Here is a 25992-nt window from a genome sequence, read left to right on the forward strand (position 1 = left end):
GAGTACAGCAGCTAAGGTCAACGAAACTCCCTGCCCCATGGAGCGGACACTAGTGGGGGTACAGATGTGGTGTGTAGTCAGGTCACAGTTCACAGCAATAGAAAAGGAAAAGAAACTCACTCTGGCTCTGCACAAGAAGGAAAATGCAAATTAATACTACACTAAAAATTAAAATCCAGCCCTCTCGTACCTGATGAGCAAAAATTCAATTTTGACCACACTCTGCTGAAACCCCTGCTGCCTGACGGGTGGGAGAAGGACGTGGACACACAAAGCCGCCAGAGCAGCTTAATTTTCTGAAGACTAGAAAACCCGTAGTCCGTCATGAGGCACTGACTGAATAAGCCACGAACGTCCACGCAACAGAGTCTGTGAACTGGAAAAGAACGGGAACAATTTCCAACAACGGCTGTGACGTGATGGCTGGGATTTGCTAAGTAAAAAAGAAAAGGAAAAAGAAAGAATAGTGTATATATAGCATAGTAGTTATTCTGTAAGAAAGAAGGGGAAATAGCCCTGACTGGTGCGGCTCAGCAGGTTGGGTGTGATCCTGCAAACCAAAAGGTTGTCGGTTCAATTCTTGGTGAGGGCACTTGTCTGGGTGCTGGCCAGGTCCCCAGATGGGGGCCTGGGAAAGATATTTCTTTCTCTTTCTCTCTCCCTCCTCTTATCTCTAAAAATATATATGTAAATCTTTTAAAAAGAGGAAATAGAAATATGCATGTGTACACACATGTGAGTGTGCATTATATGTGGGCATTTGTACACACGTGTGTGCCTTCACAGTCTTGTGCATGCGCTCATGAATGTCCATGTGTGTGTTTGCTGGTTTTTGAGAAAACAATCTTTGGAGGGATAAACTAGAATAGTTTTAATCTTTCAATTACGTAAATATTTTACACCATCAAAAATATAATTAAAAAGAACAAAAACTGAGAACAGCAAAACTGAAAACCAACTTAAATAAACCTGCGTAGCCCTGACTGGTGCAGCTCAGTGCGTTGGGCGCGGCCCCACAAAGCGAAGGGCCGCTGGTTGGGTTCTCAGCTGGTCGGGGCACACGCCGGGTTGTGGATTTGGTCCCTGGCCCAGATGCATCTGAGAGGCAACTGATCAATGTTTCTCTCCTCCTTCTCCCTCCCTTCCCCCTCTCTCAAAGTAAATAAAATATTTTTAAATGAACCTGTGTAAGAATATAATAATATAATCACCAGAAAAAAAGAATTGTTACAAATGACTTCTGACCACAGTACCTTGACTATGACCAAAGAAACTGCAAAGAAATCCTTATATTCCCTCAGTAGTTTCTTGGTCACAGTAGCACAGACACTGTAGTTTCATAAACTTTTGTGTGACACATTTTCAAACTATTAAAAAATTGCAAGAATAAGAGATGGAAGAATGATGTCTGCTAATGGGTACAGGGTCTTTTTAGGGGGTGATGAAAATATTCTAAATTTATTGTGGAGATGGTTGTATAATTCTGTGAAGATACTAAAACCACTAAATTGTATGATTTCAGTGGGTGATTATGTGGCCTATGAATTATATCTCAATACATTTGTAAAATAAAATAATAAGACAAAACACTCCCAAGTACTCGTCACTGAGATTCCCTAATTTTAACATTTCACCACATTTGCCTTCACTTGCTCTTTCTTTCTGAGCCACTGGAGTGTAAGATGCAGACATGATTTCCCTTTAATATGTTTATATAATTTGTGTATTTCCTAAAACCAATAAGAACACTCGCCTGCACAGCCAGAAAACCACCACCAAAATCAGGAGACCCAAACCCACTGATGCAGATTTCATGCTCCTGTCATCTTTCCCAGTCACACCCTCTGCCGACCCGGGATCGCACTTTGCAATTAGTCTCCTTCAGCCTGGCTCTTCAGTCTGTCCTTGCAACATCTTAACAGAGGTTGTGAAGAGTACATGCCACTTCCTTTGTAGGATGCCCCTCTGTGTGAGATGTGTCCTTACAGAGACCTTGGTCACCATTTTGGGCAGCAACACCACAGAAGTGGGACCATGTGCATGCCGATGCATTCCCACTGGGCACACGCTGTTGACTGGTCTCTTCACCGCTCATACTCACTTTGACCAGTTGAAATGGTACCTGCCAGGTTTCTCCACCGCAAAGTTAATTAGTAAGTATTTTGCACTTTTCATTGATAAATAATTCATGTTTTTTGCATGTGAAGCTTTCAGACTATGTAAACACCCTGTTCTCTTTTATTGAATTTATCAGGGTCACATTGGTTAATAAAATAATACAGGTTTCAGCTGTATAATTCTATGATACATCATCTGTATATTGTATTATGCATTCACCACCCCAAGTCCAGTCTCCTTCCATCACCACTTATTTCCCCTTTACTGTCTTCTATCTCCCTCTACCCACCTTTCCTTCTGGTAATCACCATACTTTTGTCTGTGCCTGTGAGGATTTTTTTTTAAAGATTTTATTCACTTATCTTTAGAGGGGAAGGGAAGGAGAGAGGGACAGAAATATCAATCTTTGGTTGCCTCTCATGTGTCCCCTGCTGGGAACTGGCCTGCAACCCAGGCATGTGCCCTGACTGGGAATCGAACCGCGATCCCTTAGTTCGCAGGTCCACGCTCAATCCACTGAGCTACACCAGCTAGGGTAGGATTTTTTTTTTGTCCTTAATCCCCTCACCTATTTCACCCAGGCCCTCAAACCCCTCCTCTCTGACAGCTGTCAGTCTGTTCTCTGTCTATGAGTCCCTTTCTATTTTGTTTGTTAGTTTATCTTGCTCACTAGATTTTACATAGGAGTAAAATCATATGGTTCTTGTCTTTCTCTGCCTGGCTTATTTCATTTAGCATAATACTGTCCAGGTCCATCCATGTTGCCACAAGGGTAAGATTTCCTTTTTTATAACTGAGTAATATTCCATTTTATAAATGTGCCAGGCTTTTTTATCCACTCATTTACTGATGAACACTTGGACTGCTTCCAAATCTTGGTATTGTAAAAAACACTGCAGTGAACACAGGGGTGTCTATATTCTTTTGAATTAGCATTTCCGGTTTCTTCAGATTCTACCCTGTTCTACATAGAGTTTCGCCCACAGGTCTGAGCATCTGTGGATGGTTCTTGCCTACGTCAGTTGTTATTATGAGTGGGCATTCTACTGACAGGAAGGGATTTTCCGTCTGCACTTTAAAATTTATATCAACTCATTAATTTTCATTTTATTCAATCTGTTAGACTCTATTGCCAATTATTAATTATTTTGATCCTAAAACTGTCCCAGATTTAGACGGCAGGAGTCCCTTCAGACTGGCTACTGTGTCCTTTGACTCGTCCCCATCATTTTTCGAGTACATTCTTAATTTCTTCCATAAGAAGTTCCAGGCTCATCTTGTACTTCCCCTGCACCAGCATGAAATCAACCACTTCTCCACATAGTTCTGTTTTCTTCTGGTGGAGAACGATGTTTACAAAGCAAGATCGGAGAGCTGGGTGTGTTTGTTGCTATCGGAGCGTTGCTCCTGCTAGTCGTCTCGGTGGACTGAGACGTATTTACATACACGCACACATATAAATAAACATGCCCGCACAACACATCTATTTTATACATGTGTAAGTATATTAGAAAGCATGGCGCCATACCAATATCTCTAATTACAGTCCAGTATCACATGGCCCATCTTTGTCTTCTCCCTTCCCATGTTCATATCTCTCTTCTGCAATAGTGAGAAGGGAGACCGGGTTCCCACAGCACTCAAAATCTTTACCTATTTTGCCCTGGCTGGTGTAGCTCAGTGGATTGAGCGCGGGCCTGTGAACCGAAAGATCATGGTTCGATTCCCAGTCAGGGCACATGCCTGGGTTGCAGGCCAGTTCCCAGCAGGGGACACACCAGAGGCAACCATACATTGATATTTCTCTCCCTTTCTCCTTCCCTTCCCCTCTAAAGATAAATAAATTAAACCTTAAAAAAACATATTGAAATTGAACTGGAAATACCCCTATAAATTAATCTTCAAAAAATATATTGTATAGTTCTTCCCTGGCTGGTGTAGCTCAGTGGATTGAGCGCGGACCTGTGAAGCAAAGGATCACAGTTCGATTCCCAGTCAGGGCACATGCCTGGGTTGCAGGCCAGGGCCCCAGTAGGGGACACATGAAAAGCAACCACACATTGATGTTTCTCTCCCACTCTTTCTCCTTCCCATCTCCTCTCTCTAACAATAAATAAATAAAATATATTAAAAAATATATTGTATAGTTTAGACTGCCTACTACTAATGTCCTTGAAGAAATGACACCCAATAACAACAATCTCACCAGCCCCAGATCCTGGTCTCTAGAATGAGCAGCATCCCTCACTGAATGGAACTTCAGGCTTCTTTGGAGAAATGGCTGATCCCAAGGCCAGGACCAAGAAAGCAAAGGTGAGCTTGGGAGGTGTTACTGTTCCTGAACACAAGGAAGCACCCAGAAAACGGCCGGACTGTGACAGGAGGACAGAAGACCCCTCGGGAGGGGCTCCCGCTGGCCACCACTGAGGTAATTTCAGCATCAGAAAATATCTATAATTGTTGAAAACAGTGAATAAATTATATTCGTGATTCTATAATGTTATGCAAACAGAGAGAGGAAGGAGGTTTTCCTCTAGTGCAGTAAGAACTTGCCACTATCATTATTATCATTATTATTATTACTATCCTACTGGGTCTGAAGTGGTAATTCATTGTGGCATTTCCCTAATAAGGAATGCAGTCGAGCATCCGTCTGTGTGTGTGTGTGTGTGTGTGTGTGTGTGTGTATGTATCTTTTCAGGAGGAAAGTCTATTCAGGTCCTTTGTACAGTTTTTAATTGGATTGTCTTTTTGTTGCTGAGTTTTAATAGCTATTTCTATATTCTGGTTGCAAGTTCTTGATCACATATATGGTTTGAAAATATTTTCTCCCATTCCATGGATTGCCTTTTTACTGCCAAGTACTAACCTGACTCTCATCAATCCCTTAGATGTGACTTCTAACGTCTTTGCCTTTTGGCTAAGATCAAGGGTAGATCTGACTTCTCGTGCATAGGAAATGCATGGGTAAGGGAACCAGCTAAATGACGCTTCAACGAAACCACCAGACCAATCCAAAATGTGGAATACTCCACAAGACAGCTAGCTGTACGCTTCAACAAGTCATTGATATGAGGACAAGGTGGGTGTGGAATGGAGAATTTCTGGAATAATAAAACAAAGAGACAACTAAATGCTACGTGTGAACCTGGGTCAGGTCCCAAACTAAACAAAGTTTGGGCATGAATGGGGAAATTTGATTCCAAGGAATGTCGTTAGTTCACTTAGATTTACAATAGACTTCAGGAGGCCCCCACGCACTTCTGTATTGTTCAGAAGGAAAAAAAAACACACTCAGATGTATCTTTATGTATACAAAGCAAATAATAGCAATTAATGGATCCAGCTTTTGCTTTGGAAGCACATGTACTGAAATTGGAATGATGCAGAGAAGATTAGCTTGGCCCTTCCGTGCAGGGATGACACGCAAATGCCTGAAGTGTTCCATATTTTTCATTTAAGCAAAAGAAGATCAAACTGATGAACAGTAAAATGGCAATAAATACAAGTCTATCAACAATTGAATCTAAAAAACAAACCACCCTGGCTGGTATGGCTCAAAAGACTGGGCACCAGTCTGCAAACCAAAAGTCTGCTGATTCAATTCCCAATTAAGGCACATGCCTGCGTTGCAGTCCAGGTTCCCCAGTGTGGGGCACCAGGGCACACAAGAGGCAACCACACAGTGATGTTTCTTTCCCTCTCTTTTTCCCTCCCTTCCCCTCTCTAAAAATAAATAAATAAAATATTTAAAAGTAAAAAAACAGCCCTGGCTGGTGTAGCTCAGTGGATTGAGCGCAGGCCTGCGAACCAGAGGATCGCAGTTCAATTCCCAGTCAGGGCACATGCCTGGGTTGCAGGCCAGTTCCCAGAAGGGGATGCATGAGAGACAACCACACATTGATGTTTCTCTCCCTCTCTCCTTCCCTTCCCCTCTAAAGATAAATAAATAAAATCTTTTAAAAAATAATGTTTTAAAATAAATAAATAAATAAACAAACTAAGCAAACAAGAACAGAGACAGAACCATGGATATGTGGAGTGTTTCGATTGCTGCCAGATGGGAAGGGGGTGGGGGATGGGAGAAGAGGTGAGGCATTAAGAAGTACAAATAGGCAGTCACAGAACAGCCGTGGGGGTGTACAGTCCAGCACAGGAAATGGAGCAGCCAAAGGACTTACACGCACGACCCATGGACATAAACAGTGGGGTGGGGTTTGCCTGAGGGAACAAGGGGCACTGGGTGGAGGGGGGCAAAGGGGGAAAATTAGGGCAATTTTAATAACATAATCGATAAAATATAATTAAAAAGAACAATTATTGGATCCAGGTGGTAAGAGAAGAGAGGACATGTTACTCTTCGACCATCAAATCTGACCTCAGTGCTGCCCCTCTCGCCCCCACTCGCTCTGCCCTAGCCACTGGCCCCCTCGGGGACTTTGCACCTGGTATTTCCTCTCTATTTGCTACACGCACTCTTCCTCCAAACACCACATGAGTTATTCTTCTAACTCCTGCAAACACTTGCTCGAATTTATCATCTCAGCCCTGACTTGTGTGGCTCAGTTGGTTGGACGTCCTTCTGCAAAGTGAAAGGTCTCCAGTTTGATTCCTGGCCAGGGCACATGCCTGGTTGCAGGCTCGGTCCCCCCGCTGGAGGGTATGAGAGGCAACCAATTGATGTTTCTCTGTCACACTGACGTTTCTCTCCCTCTCTATCTCCTTCCCTTTTTCTATCTGTAAAAATAAATTTAAAAAATAAAAAAATTACCATTTCAGTGACATCTTCCCTGACCGCCTTATCTAAAACGGCAACCCCTCTCAGCAATACCTATGGAAGGGAGGGAGGGAAATATCAATGTGTGTGAGAAACATCAATTGGCTGCCTCTAACATGCCCCCAGCCAGGGACCTGGCCTGCAACCCAGGCATGTGCCCTGACTGGGAATTGAACCGGCAACCCCTTGGTTCTCGGGCCAGCACTCAACCCACTGAGCCACACCAGCCAGGGTGGGTTCTTTTTTTTGTCTCAAGCATCACAGACACAGGTTGCCAAGACTGATGTTCACGTTCTAATGTTTTTATTCAATAGAACCCAGGAGTTGCAATGAGAGCCTGGGTGGGAGGGGCTGCTTTCTCTTTCTCTCGGGTGTACTTGTCTGCTGCATTCATTCTGTATTGCATACCTCCATCACCAGAACACCAGCTCTAAGGAGCAAGCATTTATCTGTTTGTTTCTTGCTGTGTCCCCCCTGTTAGACCTGGCCTAGCACAGGATAGGTGGCCAAATATAATCCACGAAGAATGAATGGAACTTGTAGAAGCATTCACAAACCTGCCCAGGACTGCTCCTGCTGCTTGCCTGACTTTAGGGTTCAGGGGATTCTCAGCTCTGCAGACAGACTCTGTCCCAGGGGAGGTGACTGACATGGGTCCCCTTCCTCCAGGGAGGACTCTGACTCAGAGGGACTCCTGCCCAAGAGTGTGGGTGTGGGGTGTGGGGTGTGGGGTGTGGGGTGTGGAGTGTGGTCCCATGTGCCTACCTGTCCTGGAGCTGCCTGCCAGGAGCTGGGCCTTTGGACTCAGCCTGTGGAAGAGGCCTATGGAAAGGCCTGGGTATGAGGAATCTCTCTCCTAAGGCACTAGCCCCACCTCCAGTGAGCTTTGTGACCCTGGCCAGATTCTCCTTGCCTCTGGGCCTGTCTCCCCATGACCTCAGGTGACTACAGGGACCCTTCACATTCCAAAAAATCAGTACCTATTTGTGCTGGTTAATTTGAAGACAGAGTGTGTCAGAGCTGCATAGAGACCGGAGTCAGCTCCTTGTCCACCGTCAGGCAGGTACCCACCATGCACTCCTGGTGCTCCTGGCCCTAAACTCAGTGATCAGGAAACAGGGCAGGCAGGACGCACTCCATTAGGGTGAGGCACAAGGACCACTGACTCACTAAATGAACACTTTGAGGGTGCATGCTCTGGGCAGTCCTGTTTGGGGTGCTTGGAATACACCAGTACATAAAATTAAAGTGAGTCCTGGCTGTGTGGCTCAGTGGATCGAGTGCTGGCCTGCAAACCAAAGGGTCACCAGTTTGATTCCCAGTCAGGACACATGCCTGGGTTGTGGGCCAGGTCCCCACCTGAGGATGCGTGAGAGGCAACCACACACTGATGTTTCTCTCTCTCTCTCTTTCTCCCTCCCTTCCCCTCTCTAAAAATAAATAAATAAAAATCTTATTTTTAGGACTCACAGCCCATGCTCAATCCACTGAGCTACGCCAGCCAGGGCTCCCTTCGCCCTCTTTGTCCTTCCCCCAAAACACATTTTTTTTCCTGTGGAAAAAAGAAAAGTAGAGCAGATAGGAGATTGGACAGTCATGTGTGTGGGGAGGAGGTGCAGTTGCACTTTTATTTATTTATTTTTCAGTTGCACCTTTACATGGAGTGGTCAACATGGGCCTGTTAACACAGTGACGTTCGTCAGAATGACAATATCAGGGAAGGAACTTCCAGGGGAGAGGCCCCAGGTGAAATCCAGGAGGACGTGGGTGGAGAGCAGAGCTAGGAGGGCAGGAAGCAGGAGGGGGCAGGAGGTTCCCCTCATTGCAGATCAGCAGCCACGGCAGGTTTCAGGGTGAGGAAGGAAGGCCCAGGAGGTTCCTAGGCTCTGGCCTGAGGCTCTGGAGCCTGAGACGAGCCCCCGGGCAGCCCCACACTCCTGACTGGGGAGGACAGCTCATCAGGCGTTATTCAGGCTGTTGCACATGTATTCGCAACTCACTGAAGATTTCTAGGAAATGGCTAAAGGGTTATCTCTAGAACTGAGGGGGTGAGAAGGGAAATTCTATTTGTTTGAGCTGTACTTTTGTGAGGACCGCTATTACAATTAATGCATTTAATTTTTATATAAAAAATGTAAAAACATTTTAAATACAGGCACAAAACATGTATTAAAGAAAATGTAGAAAGAAAAGCCTGAGTGTGCAGAGATTATGTGTTTGTGTGTGTGTGTATAACAAACCAAATTACAGTCCTGGCTGGTGTGGCTCAGTGGATTGAGTGCCGGCCTTCGAACCAAAGGGTCGCCAGTTCGATTCCCAGTCAGGGCACATGCCTGGGTTGTGGGCCAGGTCCCAAGTTGAGGGTGTGCAAGAGGCAGTCAATCAAAGTATCTCTCACACATCAGTGTTTCTCTCTTCTCTTTCTCCCTCCCTTCCCCTCTCTCTAAAAATAAATAAAATCTCTTTTAAAATTTTAAAAAAATAAACCAATCACAGCCCTGGCTGGTGTAGCTCACTGGATTGAGCACGGGCCTGCAAACCAGAGGATCGCGGTTCGATTCCCAGTCAGGGCACATGCCTGGGTTGCAGGCCAGTTCCCGGCAGGGGACACACGATACATTGTGTGTCCTCGGCAGAGGCAACCATACATTGATATTTCTCTCCCTCTCTCCTTCCCTTCCCCTCTAAAGATAAATAAATAAAATATTTAAAAAAAATAAACCAATCACAGAACTACACTATGAGTTCATTTGACTAGTGAAAATGAACAAATAGATTCTAATCGTCATGTGAGAAAAAGCTCATTCTCAACAAGGAATAAACACAGGTGCCACTGCACGTATTACCACAAACAAATAAAAGTCATAACACTGAGGGACTGAGCAAAAAGGAAAAAGGACTCATGGACATGGACAAGAGTGGGGTGATTGCGGGAGGTAAGGGGGTAAAGGGGGACTAAATAGTAATGGAAACAATACAATAAAAAAATGAAAGCTTAGGGAAGAAAGTCAGAACACTGAATGTTGGTCATGCTGGGGAGAAGCTTGTCCACACCGCAAATGTGAGGGCTCAGTCCAGAAACAGAGCTGTTGGCAGAGGCTCTGCATCTTCCTCTGAGCACCCCTGGGCACACTCTGGGGGGCAGCCTGGGAGGAGGTGGCTGTGGGGAAAAGTGCGACGGGAGGAGCTCTGTAGTCACCCCAGCAGGCCCAGGCCGGGGCTCTGGGATTGGTCTGCAAGCCCCTTCTGCCAGGAGGCCCTGAATTCCTGGCTCAGACATAAAGGCGGGTCAGGCTCTGGGGGAGCCCACAGCTCAGCTCAACCCCCACATCATGGACTTCATGGTTTTGGTAACAAGTGCTCAGCGCAGGAGCCCAGGGAAAACACACAAAACAAGGATGAATAACCCGAGCCATCATCCCGTGGGGGTAGTCGTTGCTGCGGTTCTATCCAGCCCTTTCTTCTATTAAAGAACACTATTCTATTTTATGTTTTTCCCCTTCTTACTACAAAAATTCATTACTTCAAAAAAGACGCGTTTATGAAGAAATGTTTGTTATAATTAAAAATTTTAAATCAACCTATTTTTTGTTTAACTTAAAAATACATATATGGAAATGCACCCTTTGCAAGGAACGTTTATTAAGCACATTTGATGCGGATCCTGGCTGGCAGGATCCATGTGTTGTGGCCACAATGAACAAATTCACACGAACTACAGAAGTCCTGTGGAGAAAAAGGGAGGGCACAGCCACTCTCTAAGTGAGAGAGAGGACCTGGACCCCTGCCTGGACAAGCTTTTATTGCTTCTCTGGGTACATTACATGGAGGGTTGTTCTCATTTACTATGCACAAGTTTGCTGTAGGTGATTACCTTTTACAGATAACAAAGGAAAGAATGTTGCTAATTACTTCAAAGAGAAGGCTATTGCAGACCAAGGGGGAAAGTGGTTGAACCAGTTACACTCCATACTTGGGAGGTTTAGCACAGATCTTAGGATGTTACAGTAAGCACTTTCTGCCTCAATTCAGGGTGAGGGAGTTTTAGCAAAAGCAAGTCTCATAGCAGTCTAGGTACAATGCAGGACTGATTCCCCACGGGAGAACCTATCCGTGGGCCTGGCCCCTGTGTGCTGGGGACCTCGCTCCCCACTGGCGTGGGGACTGGGCTACATTCCCACACCATGTGAACCCTACACACATCATGAGTATGATTGCCTATGGGGGAGGGGAGAGGAATAAACTGAAAGGATAAAGAAACATAAACAGAGCAGGAGGGGGATCCTGTACAGACTGGGTGGGGTGAGAACATGACAGACAGAACTGTAGGCTCCTGTGACTCCAGGCTTTATTTGAAGAGTCTAGCTTCTCCCCAGCATGGGTGCCCAGCTTGGAGAATCCCCGCCAAACAAGTTGCTGGGGTGCTTGGCCTGTAGAACCACAGGCAAAACCTCATCCAGATGAGCAAGGAGTTAAACAGCAGAGGTGGGAGAGGGCCTGAAGCCAAAACTGTCACTTGCACCCTGCAACACCTGGCCTCAGTTTCCCTCTATGGGCCTCAGTTTACTCATTTGTAAACTGGAGCTTATAAGGTCGTGTTAAAGAAGCTTAAGGAACAAAGAATGCTTCTCTGAGGGCCTTCTTTCATCGAAAGGACACGGAGGTCAGGGTCAGTTACTACAGAGGCCAGTCTCTGGACCAGGCTGACACTCGGAGCCTCCACCCAAGCCTCGGCCCCTGTCTCCTGGAACTTGGGATCTGGCTGTGGCCCAGGGAGAGGGCTGGAGTGATAGCCCCTCACCCCACCTGTCCCTCCAGGCTCTGACTGCTCATTGTCGCTGGATTTGATAAGCGACCCCACCCTTATGGCCCCCATCCCCTCCCAACAAAATGGCCCTAGCCTAGCCCCCAACCCTGGCTCCCTGTTCACAAGGAGACCCTGGGGTCTGAGCACCACAGAGGCCAGTCCAGGGCCTGCTCCACTCAAGCTCTGTCACCGCCATGTCTCCGACCAAGGCCGAGAAGACCTCCATCATGTCCATGCGGGCAAGATCTCAGCACAGGTGGATGCCTCTCCAGCACCAAGGCCCTGGAGAGGTGAGTGCCAGACAGGCTGAGATGGGGCCAGGTAGGTGAAAATTCAGGGTTAGCGAGGGCAGGGGACAGTGAGGAGAGGTCAGCGCGTTTAGGATTTTCTGAGGTGGGGGCCAGTGAGTTGGGCAAGATGAATGGCACAGACATCTGACTGACCCTGGGCCTATGAGGCCTGAGTAGGATCAGGCATTGGGAAGGATGAGGGCAGTTTCTCCCAAGGCCCGAAGTGCCTTCTGAGACAGTAAGTTCGCTACCAGCACTGATGCTGGAATCTCTGACCCTGAGGAAATCTGTGTCAAAAGAGATTTCTCTAAAGAGTCCTCCCAGGATGCCTCTAAAGAGAGCACTATTTCTGGCAGAAGGTGAAGTGGGGAGCCCGTTAAGGGATGGAAGGAGGCCTCTCTGGCCAGGGGAGGTGACAGGGGCAGGATGCCAAGGCAGTGGGTGTTGAAGAGCTGGCTGTGCAGGCCCAGTTGGAAGCAGGGAAGCAGGGAGACAAGCCAGGAGTCGCTGTGGTCTGGAATAGGCTGGTTTAGGTTGGTCGGGTGCGGGGGGGGGGGGGGGGGGGGGACNGGGGGGGGGGGGGGGGGGGGGGGGGGGGGGGGGGGGGGGCGTCTCTAGCTGAGGAGGGTGGAGCTCGGTGAGAAACTTCAGGCTGGGAAAGAAATGGGGTCTGCCAAGTTTGCAGGGCCTGTGACAGGGTTAAATGTGGGTCCTCAAGCCCTGAGAGGAGGGGAGGGATGGTGAGGCGGTGGACAGACTGCCCTCTTCGGGAGCTCGCGCCCCGCCCCCACCCCGCAGGCTCTTCGCCAGCTACCCCCAGACCAAGACCTACTTCCCGCACTTCGACCTGCACCCCGGCTCTGCGCATCTGCGCGCGCACGGCTCCAAGGTGGTGGCCGCCGTGGGCGACGCGGTCAAGAATATCGACAACATCGCCGGCGCCCTGTCCAAGCTGAGCGAGCTGCACGCCTACATTCTGCGCGTGGACCCGGTCAACTTCAAGGTGAGCGCGGGGGGCGGGGCCGCGGGGGTAGGGCAGAGGCGGGGTCGCAGTGCGACCAGGCCGCCCGAAGAGCGCCCAGCCCCATGCCGGCCCCGCGCTCTGAGCAGCCCTCCCGCCCCCCAGCTCCTGTCCCACTGTCTCCTGGTCACGGTGGCCTCGCACTTCCCCGCGGACTTCACGGCCGACGCCCACGCCGCCTGGGACAAGTTCCTGTCGGTCGTGTCCAGCGTCCTGACCGAGAAGTACCGCTGAGCGCCGTCCAGGGACCCCAGAGGACAGGCCGCTCCCCCAACAAATGGGTGAAGGTGGAGTGAGCTGGGTCCTGCGTCCTCAATACTGAGGGAAAGGAAGGAACAAAGTGAGGGTTGTGTCACTCCTGGCCTGGAGGCCACTCCCAGGTCGCTTTGAGGTGGTCCTTGCGTCTGCGAACCCCAGGGAAGCAGCCCGGACAGAGCAGAGCGGCCGCAGGCACATCACTGAGGTTTTCTCTGGGTGCATTTACACCTCAAACCGTCTTTATAAATCGCCCAAAGACTGTCGCCTCGCGAAGCTCGTTGACTGCGTGTGGGGACTCAGGGGACTTTTCTTCAAAGCGTGGTGTCATAGTTCCCGCGCTGCGGGAATGTCTGATGCAGTTACCTTTCTGACCCCTCGTGGGGAAAGGGGGTTCCATGCCCCCACTCTTTCTACTGATACTTCCATGGGCTCCCTCATGGCGCGCAAAGCTGCAACTCTGCCCGCAGGGAAGTCATTGCAGCTCCCTCTAAAGTCCGCCACAAAGATACCCACGCACGGCGGCGTCAGCACCAGTGACCCAGGGACGCCCGAGGCCGTGGCCTGCGAGGCTCTGGGAAACCGGCCCGGCGACGACTCCTGGTGCTGGCTGAGGTTGCCGGCGCTCCCGCCGCGCCGCAGCAGATAAAAGCGGGCAGCACGCGGGGAGGTTGTGGTGGGCGGGTGCTGCTATAAGGAGGCCTGGCGGGCAGCCGGGGACTCGCAGAGCACGCCACGCCCGCGCCATGCTCAACGCTCAGGAGCGCGCCCATGTCGCGCAGGTCTGGGACCTGATCGCGGGACACGAGGCGTACTTCGGGGCAGAGCTGCTGCTCAGGTGGGTAGAGGGTAAGTCTCCAGAATCTCAGGGAGGTGGAGACAAGGGTGTTAGGCCTAAGACGGGGGTGGGGGACGGCGCAGAAGAGACAGGGGTTTTTAGGAGTCTGGGCGGTGCAGGAGCTGGAGGATCCCACGCTGCCCGCCCTCCCCACTAAACTGCTCCCGCAGGCTCTTCACTGTGTACCCGAGCACCAAGATCTACTTCAAGCACCTGGGCGCCTTCCCTGACGAGGTGCACCTGCTGAGCCACGGACAGCGCGTGCTAGAGGCAGTGGGCGTTGCTGTGCAGCACGTGGACAACCTGCGCGCGGCCCTGAGCCCGCTCGCGGACCTGCACGCGCACGTGCTGCGCGTGGACCCTGCCAACTTCCCAGTGAGACAGCCTCAGCCGCAGTGGGGTTCGCGTGAAGTCGGAGGATGGGGGTTCCTGGAGAAACTGGAGGGGGCAGGTACCCTCTAACCCTCCCCTTCTCCTGCAGCTGCTGATCCAGTGTTTCCAAGTGGTGCTGGCCTCCCACCTACAGAACGAGTTCACGGTGGAGATGCAGGCAGCGTGGGACAAGTTCCTGACGGGCGTGGCCATAGTGCTGACCGAGAAGTACCGCTGAGTCCGGTGCCCACCTGTCAATAAACAGGCCTCGAAGGCTGAGACCAGAGCATGCGCAGTCTTTGGGTCCTGGGGCGCACGTCACTGTTCCTGGGCAGGGAAGCTCTGGGTCCCCCCGGAGCCACCTGGAATCTTAGGGAAGGGCCCCAAGATTTTGCGGATAAGGAAACGGGGCCCAGGAGTGGACCCTAGGAGCTCTCCAGCCTTGGGATGAGGACGGTTCCCAGGCTGACAATTCCGAGTCTGGACAGGATACTCGAAGTCCTGAACAAAACAGTCGCCCTCCTGTGGCGGGGGAGTGTGGTGGGACAGAGCGGGGCGCTTGAATGGGCGGGGGGGCGGGGGGAGGTGCGTTTAAGGGTCTCAGCGCGCATCCGGCGCTCCCGCGGTGCCGTTGCGTTCAGCAAAGCACGTCGCGTTCACTCATTTATTCTCCCTGAAACCCTTCCTCACGGCAGCAGCGGGAGTGTTAATCTCCGCCCTCCCTGCAGACAGACGCTGGCACCCAGGCCCAGGGGCCGAGTTCCTGGGCTGAGGTCATTCAGAGATCCGGGTCCAGGGCTCCCTGGCCCCTCCTCTGTGTTCCCTTCCCGCTGCCTCCCACGTCCCCCGCCCCCACCCACCACCAGCATGCTCAACCTGCTACAAACTTTGCTATAAGACAAAGTAACCTCTTCCTCTGAATGTCCTGGGTGGGGGTACGGTGGAACTCCTACATGGCCACAGTCTGGCAGGCAGAGCAGATTTCCACCTGGTTCACACCAACAAGCTATGTGATCTGAGCCTAACGCATTGATGCGGGGGGAAAAACCTACCTCGCTTGGCTTTGCAATAATTTCTGGGATCATAATGCTGGATCAGTGTCTGGCAGGACCATGGCCACCCAACCTCCATCCCACATCCCAGCCCCAGACGCTGCGCCTGACTGCGCGTTTTCTGGCCAAAGCTGACCCCCGCCCCCAAATCTCTTTCCTCTGCTGCTTTGGGCAGAAACCTTAGCGTTTCACCCACAACCTTTGCGGACAAAGTTACAGAGGCCGGAAGAGGATTCCGGTGCTCTGCAAACTCAACGGGGCGGTTGGCGCAGCGACCCGCCCCAGTCTGTGCTGGGGGAAGGGTGCGGGGAAGGGTTGAGCCCGGCAGATTGCGGGGGGGACCCCAAGAGTGAGGGGGATGCTGGAGGCCAGCCCTGACGCTGGCGCGGCAGAGTTCCCCGTGCTGACCAGAATGTACTGGGAGCAGGAGCGTGTAGAGGATTCACCCCGTAATACCCTTCCTTCGTCCTCGTTGTTGACATGAACAATTGACCGCTCTTGGTACAAGGCAACGTGCAGAGCAAAAGCGACATGTTTCATTTCGGAAACAATGTGCTCCCCACCATAACAGGCAAATATACATTGCTTTCCCGGGCTCCGGCCCTACCTGGGTGCAAGGGGGGTTTGGGTGGCCCAGGCACCTGTGTGAGAACCCCAGAACCGCTGCACCTGCAAAGAGGGGTCCCTCAAGAGCCGGACCTTGGCCTGTGCGGGACCAGAGTGTGAACGCAACGCACAAGCCCACCGCCCCAGTCTCCAGACGGGTCCGGGCCTCGTTTCCTGGAACTGCGCCAGCCAATGAGCGCTGTCCCGGCGGGCGTGCCCCTCACGCTCCAGCCATAAAAGCCCCGCACTCTCCCCGCCTAACACCCTTCTGGTCCTTACACAGACTCAGAAAGAACTAACCATGGTGCTGTCCGCCACCGACAAAGGCAACGTCAAGGCCGCCTGGGATAAGGTTGGCGGCCAGGCCGGCGACTATGGTGCAGAGGCCCTGGAGAGGTGAGGACCTCCCTTCCCCTGTTGGACCCCGGGCCTCGAAACTGGCCCGAGCGCCTGCGGGCAGCGTCTCGGTAGGCTCCGACCCGGCTGGCGCCCGCACCCCCAGATCGCGGGGGATCTCAGGCTCTATAAGGCAGACCTGCCCAAAGAGGCCAGCCAGCGTCTGGGCTTCATCTGAATCCGAGGCTCACGACCCTGCCCTGGACCACCACCCCCCCCCCCACCTTCAACCCCGCCTCCCACCCTCTTCTGCCCCCAGGATGTTCCTGAGCTTCCCCACCACCAAGACCTACTTCCCTCACTTCGACCTGGCCCACGGCTCCGCTCAGGTCAAGGGCCACGGCAAGAAGGTGGCCGACGCCCTGACCACCGCCGTGGGCCACATGGACGACCTGCCTGGCGCCCTGTCGGCTCTGAGCGACCTGCACGCCTACAAGCTGCGTGTGGACCCTGTCAACTTCAAGGTGAGCGCGGCAGCGGCCGGGCGGAGGAGATCTGGACGGAGGGCTCCCGCGGGTTCCAGGAGGTGGAGCGCCAGAGAGCGCATCCCGACGCCCCCTGACGCCGCCTCTCTTCACAGCTCCTGAGCCACTGCCTGCTGGTGACTCTGGCCAGCCACCTGCCCTCTGATTTCACCCCTGCCGTCCATGCCTCCCTGGACAAGTTCCTGGCCTCCGTGAGCACCGTGCTGACCTCCAAATACCGTTAAGCTGGAGCCGCGGCTACCCCTGCCCTGGGTCGGGACCCCTTTGCACTCCGTGCACCGGCACTTCCTGATCCTTGAATAAAGTCTGAGTGGGCTGCAACCTGCGTGGCCTCGGTTCTCTGTGCCCCCGAACGTGCCAAGGGTGGGGGTGGTTCTCCTTGGACCAAAGGCGTCTCCGAAGCCGGCGAACAGAGGGCAGGGGAGGGAGAAGGGAAGAGATTTAAGATGGACGCTTCCAGAAATGGGCTGAACCAGGCTTCTGTCCTAAGAGGTGCCAGACTCCCAAGGTTAGTCTCTGGGGCAGAGGTGGGGGTTATTAAGAGTCACCACCTGCCCTGGACGGTGTGGCTGGGTTGGTTGGAACGTCATCCTATAGGAAAGGCTGCGGATTTGACTCCCTGTCAGGGCACATACTCAAGTTGCAGGTTCAATTTCCAGTTGGGGCAGGTACAGACGTTTCTCTCTCTCTCTCTCTCCTCCCCTCCACCCCCATCTTTACCTCCCTCCCTTCCTTTCTCTCTAGAAGCAAGGATAGAAAAGGTTCTCAGGTGAGGATTTCAAAGAGAGTGAGAGTTGCCACCCACTCTGAAGTCTCTCTGACTGGTGGGTCACTGTTAATCAAACAATCTAGAATCAAAATAAAACCAAACAACTGGTCGAAATATGCCACTCCTGGTACAAAGGCAGGTGCTAGACAGTTTTTATGAGGTTCCCACCTCTTCCCTACTAGAGAGAAGGTGAGTTGGAACGGGGCTCAAAGTTCCAAGCACTCTCTGCAAAGTCACAAATAAAGCTCTGCAGGCAGGTGGGCAGGACGGTCTGGGAAGAGGGGCATGAGCTGCCTGCAGCAATCAGGGTGCCCTGGGGGGAGCACTTTACCAGAGCACCTTACTTGCTTGTTTGGCATTTCATGAGGCACATTAATAGCTCGTTGTGTTCCCAGCCCTGTGTCCCCCAGCTCAATGCCCCTCTGTTGCCAGAGGTTCCTGGGTTTTCCCAGCTGATCAGCAGAGCTGTGAGGAATATAGCTGAAAAGGCTCCTGTCCCAGGTGCTGAAGCTGTGGACTCCACACTGGAATCCCCCACACCCCACCTGGCTCTGCAGCCACCTGTGTGGGTGGGGGACAGCGTCAGTGCCCTAGCCCAACCCCAATCTCTAGGGTGACACACAGCACCGGTAAAAGGTTTGGGAGGGTGGCAAGCCCCTTGCTCACCACTTGGCTTTTGGGACATGGGACTCCGAAGATCTGGGGAGTTGCGCCCTCCTCTCCACCATGCACTCGTCCTCTGCCTCACAGTCCAACTCATTTTTGTTTAAAAGGAGAAAAACAATTAAGAAATAACTTAAAATCCACTTATGCTTTCTCTCTCTCTCACACACACACACACCCTTTTTGTGTTACTCAAAGGAAGGAGACAGTGTCCTTCTGCCCTGTCCTCCCACCCCTGCAGGAGTTCAAGAGTTTGGGACTAAGCCCGGTGGCCCCTATCCTGTGCTGAGGGGACATGGGTACATCCATAACTACACATTTTTGTCAGAAATATCATCATAACACAGATATTTGTCTGCAGCCTGCTCTTCTCATTCAACTGCGTCCTCTCTACATCTCTTCTGGCCAGTTTATTCCACTGTCTTGGTTTCATCAACATATTGGTCATTTCTATATTTTTGTTAATTTCCTTTGTCAATTTTTCACTTAAGCCACTTGCATTGTTCCTTATGTCTATGTGGGAGTTCTTCCTATATGACAGATGATATGTCCTCTAAGTCTTGCCTTAAAAGGACTTGGGGGCAGGAGGATTGGAGCAAGGTGCAGAAGGAGGGGTTGTCCCAGGCCTGAGGAGTGGCATTTGCTGCTTCTAAGCCCCCAGAGTGTTATCCTTTTTATTCTTCAGAGCCAGGACTGGGCCTGAGGCTGGGGACAAAATCAGAAAGAGTGAAGAATTGTAAGAAGGAGAAGTGGAATGAAGTGGGGGGAAGGTCCAGGAGGAACAAAATGAGAAGAGCAGACACAGAGGACCAAGTCCAAGGGAGACTTGCTGAGGCTTGTCTGAACTGCTTTCTTTTCTGCCCACATTAGTTCAACCATCACTTCCTCCTGGACACGAAGTGCAAGTCTTCAGTAAAGGAGAGGGATGTGGACAGAGGGGTGGGCATATCAATGACTTCCCTTTTCACTCAGTGCTGATGTTTAACCTCATCAGTAATTCCCTACCACCAACTAGACCAAGGGACCATCACTTGTCACCAGTAAGGGAACTGTACCAGCCAGAATTCCTGCCGGTTCCCACTGTTTCACTGGAAGTCCCTCTCTCCCCCCGTCCTGCAGGGTCTGGCCTGCTTCTTCACACCCACATCTCCCTTCATCCATTCTGCAGCCACAGAGGCTCTCTCTCGCCGTGGACCCTGTCAAACCAAGTGGGGCCCCCACCCCACCCTACTCCACCTAATACTCATTCTCCAGTCTCACCTCCTCAGGGAAGCCTACCATGATTCTCAGACTAACCCTAATATCCTTGAATGCCTCATCCACTCCCTTCATGTTTTCTTAGAGGCCTTTAATGAGGTTTGAGACTACACGATTTATGATGACGTTATGACTGTCTGTGTCCCTAACTAGGTTGAAAGCTCAGCTCTTGTTAAACAGTTGCTTTATTTATTAATTCAATCACTATTGACCTATTGAGTCTTGCCTCAGGCAAAATTTGGGAAACTGGCAGGGGGCGAAGGTATCATTGTGAATCAGGACCATTTGGTCAGTCAGGGAGAGAGACGGCCCTTCAAACAATCATACGGGGATCCTAAATAGGAGAGGGCACCTTGATGAATTCCCAAGATGAGGCTGCACAGCCACCAACCACCCTGGGAGAAGAAGCTCGAGCCAGCAGCCTCCCACCCCAGCCATATGGATCATGTTCCTCAGTATTTGTTCCCCTCTCCCCCACAACAGGTGTTCAATCAAATGCAGTGATTATTTGTGGGTGGGGGGAGGGGCTGGAAGAATCAAGACTGAAGGGGGGGGCAGGAGGGATTCCAGGCAGAAAAAATTTTAAAATATTTTATTTATTTGTTTTTAGATAGAGGGGAAGGGAAAAAGAAAGAGTGGGAGAGAAAAATCAATGTGTACTTGCCTGTCGTGTGTCCCTACTGGAAACTCGGCCTGCCATCCAGGCATGTGCCCTGACTGGGAATCGAACCAGCAACCCTTTGCTTCACAGGCCCATGCTCAGTCCACTGAGCTACACTAGCCAGGGCAGGAAATTTTTTTTAGATTTTATTTATTTATTTTTAGAAAGGGGGAAGGAAGAAGAAAGAGGAAAGAAACATCAATGTATGGTTGTTCTCACACGTCCCCAACTGGGGACTTGGCCCGCAACACAGGCATGTGCCCTGACTGGGAATCCAACTGGCGACCCTTTGGTATGCAAGGCCAGTGCTCAATCCACTGAACCAACCAGCCAGGGAAAGGCAGAAATTTTAAAAAATATTTTTTAAATTTATTTTTAGAGAGAGGGGAAGGGAAGGAGAAAGAGTGGGAGAGAAACATCAATGTGTAGTTGCCTCTCATGTGTCCCCTACTGGGGACGCGGCCTGCCACCCAGGCATGTGCCCTGAGTGGGAATTGAACCAGCGTCCCTTTGCTTCTCAGGCCTGTCCTCAGGCACTGAGCTACACCAGTCAGGGCAAAAGGCAGGACTTTTTGACAACGTGTGAACAAGGACCTATCACACACCTATCACTCTTTGGCCTGGACTAGGTAGGTCTTTCTTCCTTCCTCCCCCCTCAATAGCCCATTCATTCCTTGATTCTGCCAAAATTAAACATGTCCAGTGCGTACCAAGCCTAGGTCCAGGGCAGGTCCTCAGGAGAGAGGAACCTGGGTCTAGGGAAATTCAGAGGCCCTAAAGCGTGTCATGAGCTAATGCAGTGGAAGAGTCAGCATCCACCCACCTCTAGTAACCTCCAGCAACTAGGGCGAGGATATCACTTCCGGAGGAGGTGGATGCAGCGGTCAAGAAGCAGCCACTGGGAGAAAGAAATATCTTGGCCCCGGGACACAGGGTTCCTCCGCAAACTACGGGCCATACCTCCACCTCTCTTGCCAGGCGCCCCCTGCTGTGCAAGCCTAGGAGTTTTCTGGGCTCTGAGCCAGCCAATGAGCGCTGTCCCGGCGGGCGTGCCCCTCACGCTCCAGCCATAAAAGCCCCGCACTCTCCCCGCCTAACACCCTTCTGGTCCTTACACAGACTCAGAAAGAACTAACCATGGTGCTGTCCGCCACCGACAAAGGCAACGTCAAGGCCGCCTGGGATAAGGTTGGCGGCCAGGCCGGCGACTATGGTGCAGAGGCCCTGGAGAGGTGAGGACCTCCCTTCCCCTGTTGGACCCCGGGCCTCGAAACTGGCCCGAGCGCCTGCGGGCAGCGTCTCGGTAGGCTCCGACCCGGCTGGCGCCCGCACCCCCAGATCGCGGGGGATCTCAGGCTCTATAAGGCAGACCTGCCCAAAGAGGCCAGCCAGCGCCTGGGCTTCATCTGAATCCGAGGCTCACGACCCTGCCCTGGACCACCACCACCCCCTCCAAACCTTCAACCCCGCCTCCCACCCTCTTCTGCCCCCAGGATGTTCCTGAGCTTCCCCACCACCAAGACCTACTTCCCTCACTTCGACCTGGCCCACGGCTCCGCTCAGGTCAAGGGCCACGGCAAGAAGGTGGCCGACGCCCTGACCACCGCCGTGGGCCACATGGACGACCTGCCTGGCGCCCTGTCGGCTCTGAGCGACCTGCACGCCTACAAGCTGCGTGTGGACCCTGTCAACTTCAAGGTGAGCGCGGCAGCGGCCGGGCGGAGGAGATCTGGACGGAGGGCTCCCGCGGGTTCCAGGAGGTGGAGCGCCAGAGAGCGCATCCCGACGTCCCCTGACGCCGCCTCTCTTCACAGCTCCTGAGCCACTGCCTGCTGGTGACTCTGGCCAGCCACCTGCCCTCTGATTTCACCCCTGCCGTCCATGCCTCCCTGGACAAGTTCCTGGCCTCCGTGAGCACCGTGCTGACCTCCAAATACCGTTAAGCTGGAGCCGCGGCTACCCCTGCCCTGGGTCGGGACCCCTTTGCACTCCGTGCACCGGCACTTCCTGATCCTTGAATAAAGTCTGAGTGGGCTGCAACCTGCGTGGCCTCGGTTCTCTGTGCCCCCGAACGTGCCAAGGGTGGGGGTGGTTCTCCTTGGACCAAAGGCGTCTCCGAAGCGGGCGAACAGAGGGCAGGGGAGCAAAGGCAGAGGAAGGAGCGGCTGCAGTCCTGTCACTGCCTGAGATTCACTGGGCAACCCCCACCACTCTCACCCTACTTTCCCCTTTCTACAATTCATTCTCGAGGTTTTGCTTTTCAATACAAGTTTAGTTAAATAATGGAATCGTTTTCCATTTTTACAGTCTATGGCATTGACATTCAGAGCTGGGGGGCCTCCAGCCTAGTAACTCTGAGCTCTGCAAGGGCTCCTCCCAGAGTTGGACAGTGGGGCAGCCAGATGGGTCACACTCAGCTGAACTGCATGCTCCCCCCTCCATCAAGTGCCTCCCAAACACAAGCAGAGTCTACATAAAATTGCAGATGCCAGTCAATTTGCTGGAGGCCCCCTTTCAGCTGGGGCCACCTCCAGGAGGCTCACCTGTAGACACTTCATCTTGGAGCCATTACTGGCTTGGAGACCAAGTTTCAGGGCCCAGTTCAACATCCACGGCAGGTTGGCACCTCTCCCTCACCCCAGTGCTGCAGGGGAGAGGAGCGCTAGAGCCAAAGAGCTTGTGCCCCAGTGTGCTTCCTCCCCACAGAGCAGCCCCCAGTGCTGCAGCCTCAGAGCAAGGCCTTAACGTGTCAGGTCCTGGCTGCTGTCCACCTCCAAGCTTCCAGCTGGAGAGCAGTGTCCTTTCTCCCCTGGGTTCAATAGTGGTCCTTGGAAAATGAGTCAGCAGATCTCCTGCCTCAATTTGTGATGCTTTCAGCACAGCTCTCGGAAAAATCTGAGCTCTCAGTAAGAAGCAGTCTTCCTCCGTGTACTAGGAAAAGTGAGGGAACAAGCTAAGTGTCCATCAAATGATGAAGAGACCATCAAAATGTGGTTCATCCATACAATGGAATGTTGTTCAGCCATAAAAGCCGGTGGAGTACTGATACATAGTACAAGGTGTATAAACCTTGAAAATGTGCTAGGTGAAACAAGCCAGACACAAAAAGACCACATCCTGCATCATTCTATTCACATGAAATGTCCAGAATAGGCGAATCCAGCATCAGAGAACACTCTGCTTGCTGCCCAGGGCCAGAGGAGAAGGGTTGCGGGACGACTGTTAATGGATACAGAGCTTCTCTTTGGGATGATGGAAAACTGGAACTGAATAGTGATGATAATTGCACAACAGCAAAAATGTAATTAAGGACACCAAATTGTACACTTAATTTTTTAGAGAGAGGGAAAGAGAGGAAGAGAAACATTGATCTGGAGGTGACTGAGGGCAGAACCTGCAACCCAGTCATGTGTCCTGACTAGGAATCCCACCCACAACCTTTTGCTTTGCAGGATGCCCAACCAACTGAGCCACACTGGCCAGGGCCTGAATGGTAGGCATTAAAATGACTAAGATGGCACATTTTATGATACAGAAGTTTTACCACTGCCATGACCACCACAAAAAGAGTGGTGCCTGAAGCCCTGGCTGGTGTAGCTCAGTGGATTGAGCGCAGGCCTGTGAATCACACGATCGTGGTTCGATTCCCAGTCAGGGTACATGCCTGGGTTGCAGGCCAGTTCCCAGCAGGGGACTCCCGAGAGGCAACCATACATTGATGTTTCTCTCCCTCTCTCCTTCCCCTCCCCTCTAAAGATAAATAAATAAAATCTTAAAAAAAAAAAGAGTGGTGCCTGGCACAGAACAAGTGACGCATGGGTATTAGCTATTATTACCACATGTCCTAGGCACTCAACAAATGTCCACTATTTTGAAAGAAACATTTGCTATGAGCAAGGAACTTAGCATTTCCCATCCATTTAATTCTCACAACGACCTTTGGAAGAATAAATTGTATTCATTTTACACAATAAATGAGAAAATAGACTCAGGGAGGTAGGCATCAGACTTGGGAAGGAGGTAGAATAAACTGACAAGCAATGCCAAAATCCATGCTAAAATTCAGTGTTACCTAATAATAATATGTATTAAGTATTGGTTTCCACAGAATAAACACTACAAAAACGGGGTTCTTGGAGTCCAGCGCATTGGGAAGGTCCCAGATCAGAGCAGATGGGAATTGGATGCTCCCGGCCCCCTAGAGACAAGACTGGGACGTGGCACCCCCTAGAGGCTGCGGAACCAGCAGGCCGACTGGCGCAGGCGCAGCTGACGCTAAAACTCGCACAGCGGGCCTGAGGTTCCAAGATGGTCCTGTCCTCTGCGGACAGGGACGCACTGGGTGCGTTGTGGAGAAAGCTGGGTAACAACGTGGGCGTCTACACGACGGAGGCCCTGGAGAGGTGCGGAGAGGCCCTAGCGCCTTCTAGGATCACCTGCCTTCCTGACCGGTGCAGGAATGGCTCCCCTACCCCTCACGGTGTCCTCCTCCTCAAGCCCCTACCCCACCCAGGGTAGCACCTCACTCGCTGTTCCTCCCGAAGGACCTTCCTGGCCTTCCCCTCCACCAAGACCTACTTCCTCCACCTGGACCTGAGCCCCGGCTCCGCCCAGGTCAAAGCCCACGGCCAGAAGGTGGCCGATGCGTTGTCCCTGGCTGTGGACCACCTGGACGACCTGCCTGGTGCCCTGTCAGCTCTGAGCGACCTGCACTCACGCAAGCTGCAAGTGGACCCGGTCAACTTCAAGGTGAGGGCTAAACCCTCTCAATGGGGGTGGAGGGCGTTCCCACAAGGGAAGAGTATGGGAGGGCAGATGGACCTCGGTGGGGACCCTCTGTCCCTCTGCAGTTCCTGGGCCACTGCCTGCTGGTGACCCTCGCCCGGCACTACCCCGGAGACTTCAGCCCCACCCTGCAGGCCTCGCTGGACAAATTTCTGAGCCACGTGATTTTGGCCCTGACCTCCAACTATCGCTAAACTAGGGGCGAATGATGTTGGGACCCCCCAGCGTTCCCTTCCTGTGATGGTCTTGTGTCTGAGTAAAGTTCCGGGAAAAAAGCTTTAGCCGCTTGCGTGCATGTGTTCCCTGGGGTGTGCGAGCATGGGTCCTGAAGGGATTCGTGACAAGTATTGCCCTCCCACCAAAGGAAGGGTGGGGGTCTGGAGGGACCCGAGCTGCACATCTCGCCAAGGTAAGAGCTGGGTGTGCCCCTGCCCCACTTCCACTAGAGGCCTGGGTGGCCCAGGGGAGATTTAAGTTGCCCTATCCTCGGAGGCCAGTGGCGTTTGGCGCAACAGGTCCCAAGTGCGTATCTTAAACCCTGACCCACCACACCCTTGGCTGAAGGCACTTGGAGACCCACACCCGAGGCTTCAGATCGTCGGGAGTTGGGTAGAATGTCGGGGGTCACAGACTTGCAGTAGCTGATTAGGCCCGCCCCTCCCCAGAGCTGCTCTTCTCAGCTGACTCCTCAGACCTAGGCATTCGGAATCTGGTCCCTCACCCCTCTGGAACTGAGGGCAGGGTGCTAGGTAGCAGGGTGCAGCCTTTAAGAAAATTAGGAAATGGCGCCCCCTGTCAGTGCAGATAGGACTTATCAGAGCCCAACCTGAACAACAAACA

At 51.9% G+C, this 25992-nt stretch overlaps 4 protein-coding genes, 1 non-coding gene and 1 pseudogene across 5 annotated transcripts; all 6 read left to right on the forward strand.

Moving 5' to 3' along the window:
- Positions 1–5467: 5467 nt before the first annotated feature.
- LOC118978907 (U6 spliceosomal RNA) lies at positions 5468–5572 on the forward strand. Its single transcript, XR_005064802.1, has one exon. It is a non-coding gene; the product is annotated as a U6 spliceosomal RNA (small nuclear RNA).
- A 6324-nt stretch (positions 5573–11896) lies between these two features.
- LOC118978879 (hemoglobin subunit zeta-like) lies at positions 11897–13279 on the forward strand (annotated as a pseudogene).
- An 80-nt stretch (positions 13280–13359) lies between these two features.
- On the forward strand, positions 13360–14761 carry HBM (hemoglobin subunit mu). The gene is made up of 3 exons (XM_037034639.1): positions 13360–14106; positions 14277–14481; positions 14588–14761. Exons 1-3 carry the CDS (start codon positions 14015–14017, stop codon positions 14714–14716), a joined length of 426 nt encoding a protein of 141 aa, XP_036890534.1. The 5' UTR covers positions 13360–14014; the 3' UTR covers positions 14717–14761.
- A 1623-nt stretch (positions 14762–16384) lies between these two features.
- Positions 16385–17338, forward strand: HBA1 (hemoglobin subunit alpha 1). Its single transcript, XM_037034637.1, has 3 exons — positions 16385–16532; positions 16792–16996; positions 17113–17338. The coding sequence occupies exons 1-3, from the start codon at positions 16438–16440 to the stop codon at positions 17239–17241; spliced, it is 429 nt and encodes a 142-aa protein (XP_036890532.1). The 5' UTR covers positions 16385–16437; the 3' UTR covers positions 17242–17338.
- Positions 17339–21451: 4113 nt separating this feature from the next.
- Positions 21452–22407, forward strand: LOC118978869 (hemoglobin subunit alpha). The gene is made up of 3 exons (XM_037034635.1): positions 21452–21599; positions 21861–22065; positions 22182–22407. Exons 1-3 carry the CDS (start codon positions 21505–21507, stop codon positions 22308–22310), a joined length of 429 nt encoding a protein of 142 aa, XP_036890530.1. The 5' UTR covers positions 21452–21504; the 3' UTR covers positions 22311–22407.
- Positions 22408–24589: 2182 nt separating this feature from the next.
- On the forward strand, positions 24590–25420 carry HBQ1 (hemoglobin subunit theta 1). Its single transcript, XM_037034638.1, has 3 exons — positions 24590–24770; positions 24912–25116; positions 25218–25420. Exons 1-3 carry the CDS (start codon positions 24676–24678, stop codon positions 25344–25346), a joined length of 429 nt encoding a protein of 142 aa, XP_036890533.1. The 5' UTR covers positions 24590–24675; the 3' UTR covers positions 25347–25420.
- The last annotated feature ends 572 nt before the right edge of the window (positions 25421–25992 follow it).

Source organism: Sturnira hondurensis, unplaced genomic scaffold (genome assembly GCF_014824575.4).
Source record: "Sturnira hondurensis isolate 20B ecotype Veracruz unplaced genomic scaffold, ASM1482457v3 Scaffold0022179, whole genome shotgun sequence".
In the NCBI taxonomy this organism is placed as follows: domain Eukaryota; kingdom Metazoa; phylum Chordata; class Mammalia; order Chiroptera; family Phyllostomidae; genus Sturnira; species Sturnira hondurensis.